The sequence below is a fragment of the Aplysia californica genome, unplaced genomic scaffold, assembly GCF_000002075.1.
Source record: "Aplysia californica isolate F4 #8 unplaced genomic scaffold, AplCal3.0 scaffold00089, whole genome shotgun sequence".
NCBI lineage: Eukaryota > Metazoa > Mollusca > Gastropoda > Aplysiida > Aplysiidae > Aplysia > Aplysia californica.
This window is the reverse complement of record NW_004797359.1, coordinates 1630580-1635308: the sequence shown is the minus strand read 5'-3', so window position 1 is coordinate 1635308 and position 4729 is coordinate 1630580. Positions and strand designations below refer to the sequence as shown.

Sequence of the window (4729 nt, the reverse complement as noted above, 5' to 3'; positions counted from 1 at the left end):
CTCTCTCTCTCTCTCTCTCTCTCTCTCTCTCTCTCTCTCTCTCTCTCTCTCCCTCTCTATCAAAACTTAATGAACTTACTAAAAAAACATTGTCAAAATCGACATAGATTGTTTCTTTATTATACTAGCCAATCACTGTCTGCATCCCTCTATACATGAAACATTTTTACTCATCACTAATAATAATTACTTTTATGTGCCTCTTTGCATTATAATGCTGCATGTATTCTATTTCTATGCCACTGTAGGCTCCTACTAAAAAAGGTATATTAAAATTAAAGAGCACTGAGTATTTCAATTCATGGAATTGTGCTAAACTTACATAAATGTAGGCCTATTATTATAAAAACGTTACCTGAATTAATTAACAATATTATCATATTATTTTATATTGCACACTGAGAACATCATGGCAATTTTTGCATTTCACTTTCACAATAAAATATGTATTTATATTATGGTGTATAAATTTCCCAATTGCTGCAGACTGGTGGTTTTGGTGTGCATGACCCCATGCGCGTGGTCAACGGAGGAAGACATTGCCAAGAAGAAAAAAGCCTATAAGAACCTGGAGATGACCACTCACTGGCCCAGTGATGACATAGGTAGGTACAGGATGTGATTTGTTTGTTTCTTTCTCTTTGTTCGTTCTGAGTACTACTGTATACAGAAGTGCATAGAACACGGTTACGGTCATAATCTAGTTTTTGGATTTAGTAAGAGTTTTAAAGCATGTTCAACACACTAGGTCATATAGATCTAAGTGCTGTAGATTAGAGGTACAACATATGTTTTACTAGAGAATAACATACAATAATAATGATACATGATGTGTATAAGTATAATAATAATCATCATCATCATCATAATGATGATAATAGTAATGGTAATACAATGTAGTAGTAATAATAATAGATTGCATTAGCGCTCTATCCCATACGAGTATAAGGAGGAGGAATCTATTTAAAATAAGAAAAGTACACATTAGATTATAATAAGAAAGAAGGAGCAGACCACACTAGAGGCATAATGTGGGTGTTTTTATTAGTACCCTGCAAAACAATTTAGATCACTTAAGAGACGTTACACCCAAAGAAACAATTTTGATAATTTTGTATTTAGGAGGCGGGCTTTGACCCTGCTGTCAGGGGCGACCAGGGTTTAGAGTAGAGGCCCCACTGGAAAGATTGCGCTATTCGACACATATTCTCCATACTATACCGGAATTGAACTTGGGTCTTCTGTGAGCAACGGCAAAGCGCTGAACTGCTACCACAGACGTCATTTTTTAAAAAGTTTAGTTTTAGTAAGAGTTTTACGGCACTTGCAACACAATAAGGTCATATAAATGCCGAAGGTTAGAGGTGTTACAAGAGAGTAACAAACCAAAAAGAAGGAGGAGAGAAAAGGACGATAGATGTTTGATAGGAAAGAAGGAGAAAACCACACCAGAGCACCCGCCAACCACCCACTAGAAGTGAGTAAATCCAGACAGAAACTACAAAGTCACATAATTAGAAGTAAAACCTACCAGTGGCACCCTCCAACCACTGCATTTCATTGAGAATGAGATTTTATTTGAAATTAATGTCGTACCACTGATACTGAAAGGGATTTGAGACTACACTACAAGATAGGCTACCTATCATTTTACTGGCATCTGTCACGCAGCAGTTTTGCCGAACTGCTACATGTACACCAAAGATGCCAGTAAAGTGATACATGTGTGATGTATCTAATAGGCTCAAATCCCTTTCTCTTTAACACTAATGACCTTGGTTCGATTCTAACGTGGGGTGATTTTCATTATAAATATCAAGCATCTTGTTCTTCTTGTTGGGATGTTGTGTCACTTGCAGCTCTGGTTGACCTCGACAGACTGGAATAAAAGTAAAACCTGTCTCCTAAATTTTCTGAATTGTGTCGATAGGGGCGTGAAACACTTACATTTAAAGAATCATTATAAATACGACTTAAGACACACACAAATTTTAAAATGAAAAATAAATTTAATAGGATACATTTATCCCCAGGTCTCATGGGCACATATTTCCCTTCATACGCAACTGCAGCAAAAAGCAGCACGAAGCCATCACTTCCGGAAATTGCCAAAACAAAGGAAGCCAAGCAGTTAGCAGGGGTCACTCCGTACAAGGTCGTTCGGGGGTCAAGGGACGTTGCTTGGCGACCAAAATGGAACCCTAAATGGAGACCGGATATGGCCGTTAAGACAGCTAGGTTGTACAAAGGGGAGAGCAGAGGGAAGACTATTCTCATTTGGTGCATGTTTTTTGCAATTTGTCTTTCAGTTGCAGTTGCTATGGGGAGTTTTTTTCAGTAGTTTTCTAGTCTGATTCAAGCAGAGGGCTTTCAAGAACTGGTAAAAAAAAACATTTAAAAAAACAAACTACGAGACTGTGATGTAAGTGTAAATTAAGTTTGCCTATCCACTTTTGTTTTATCTTTGCATGCATTTACAGGTAGGCCTATGATGAATGTTTGACTATGTATGTAGTATGTGTATGTCATGTATGTAGGCATGTGAGTGACAGATGGAGTGAGAGTGTGTGTGTGTGAGAGTGTGTGTTTGTTTGTGTGTGCGTTTGTGTATATAATATGTGTGTGTGTTAATGTGTGTGAGTTAATGTGTGTGAGTGTGTGTGTGTGTGTGTGTGTGTGTGTGTGTGTGTGCGTGTGTGTGTGAGTGTGTGCGTGCGCACGTGCGTGCATGCAAGCATTTCCTCTAAGTCGTATGTGGATCAACAATGCCATTTTCAGAGTGCTCAGTACAACCCACACATGACACAGGCTAGTATGAATGAATGAATGAATGAATGAATGAATGAATGAATGAATGAATGAATGAATGAATGAATGAATGAATGAATAAATAAATGAATGCACACAGCCAGCTTATCATAAATTAGATCTAAACTACATTACAGGACCACATGATGTCACTAGCGGACCAGAAAGTAGGGCGATTTTCCAGTGGATTCCGTCTTTCACTGCCCAAATTAGACAATCCAATACGCTCGTCTCTTCCTATGAGACAGAGTGTAAAACTCACAAGCAACAAAAATCAAAGACTCCCCCCCACCGCCCCCCTCCAGAAGATCGAACCTGGGCCATGTGACCATAGGCCAACAAGGCACCAACTAAGCTAATTCTTTTCAATGCAGGTGTTTTACACCCCAATCAGCACAATCTAGATCATTTAGAAGGCGGGCTTCTGACTTTGTCAGTAAGAGCCAACCTCGGCTGAGTGAGATCAAACATCCCAGCTGAAAACAGGGATACTCAATAAAAAATTTTCCCAATACGGATCGAACTGCAGTCTCCTGCGTGGTACAGCTAAGCACCTTACCACGACACCACAGACGCGGGTACTAAGCTAAAGGCGTGCATAGAAATTTCCATCAAGAAAGTTTTCTGATGTGGAGATCACACTCACTCTAGAGTTGAGGGCTGCCATAAATGGCATTCCATACTACTGGTCACCGGTACACAAACTTCATACAAGATATAGGCTCATTCACTGCTGAGTTGTAGTCAATGACAACAAAAAAATTATATGAAATCAACACTTTTCCAAGTTTATTTCACATTTTCTTGTCCTGTCGTTCATGTTTTTTTTACATTTTCATAATATTATTTTTTGACAACATACACACATTGTTCACACACAATGTTCACGTATGTATTAATACATTGATGCGGTATCACATAATTTGTACAAAATAATAAAAATTACACATGAATAAACTTCTTTTTTTATGTCATGTCAGTGCCAAAGATAAGAGGTTTCACTAGGGTAATACAACAAAGAAAAGTAGGGGAAGAGATAAGGAAAACAGATGTATGTTTGACAAGAAAGAAGGAGCAAACTACACCAGAGCACCCACCAAACACCCACATTATGGGTTATGTTTTCTTGTGTGTATGATGAAAATGAAATATGTCATGGTTAGGCTGTTTCCATGGTATGCAAAAGATGTGTTTGATTCCAGCAAAGGGGGAAGATATTTTATCAGGTCATTATCATCATCCAGTGCCAGATCTGCGACAGACATTGGCGATCATGGTTCTCCATTCATTATCCTTTGCTCGGACGCTCTTAAAAAAGCTACGTTTCCCTGATCTTTCCCCGTTACCCATTTATTTAGGTTCCCTAAGTAGGTTGCTCTGGGCCTACCCCTGCCTCATTTGCCTTCAATTTTGCTAGTGAGAGCTAGATGTTCAAGACCTTTATTGAGTAAGTAAGACAAACTTTATTGATCCAGGAGGGAAATTCTGGAGCATTTCTGCTTTTCCTTTGGGATGACATATTCCAAGTAGCCAAGGTTGGCCCTGACAGTGACAGGCCAGGTGGAAACCCCCCTGATTGCAAAATGATGTTAATTAAGTGTGTTGAAGGGGGAATAAAACATGATCAGTGAGAGAGAGACAGAGTCTCCGCAGGCTAATAATAATAATAGATAGCATTTGTATAGCGCATATCCCCGCTCAACAGCAGGCTCTATGCGCTTTACACTATATTATTACCCCAGCAGACCATAGAACACTCCGAAACATTCTCAGCTTCCCAGGAAGCATACAGTGCAAGCAGCCGATTAAGCGCTCAAACACTAACAAACTGACAAGATCTTTCGCTGTCTATAGCCGGGTACCCATTCCCTCCTGGGTGAAGTGAGGAAATTAGTGTAAAGTGCCTTTCCCAAGGACACAA

The 4729-nt window shown here is 39.2% G+C and overlaps 1 protein-coding gene across 1 annotated transcript in view; it reads left to right on the top strand.

The window, feature by feature from the left end:
* LOC101849040 overlaps positions 1–2413 on the top strand; it is a 7272-nt gene extending 4859 nt beyond the window's left edge. The window contains exons 6-7 of the mRNA XM_005094812.3: positions 487–605; positions 2034–2413. Coding sequence (XP_005094869.1) covers positions 487–605; positions 2034–2341 — 427 coding nt within the window. The 3' untranslated portion in view covers positions 2342–2413. The remainder of the gene's footprint in view (positions 1–486; positions 606–2033) is intronic.
* The last annotated feature ends 2316 nt before the right edge of the window (positions 2414–4729 follow it).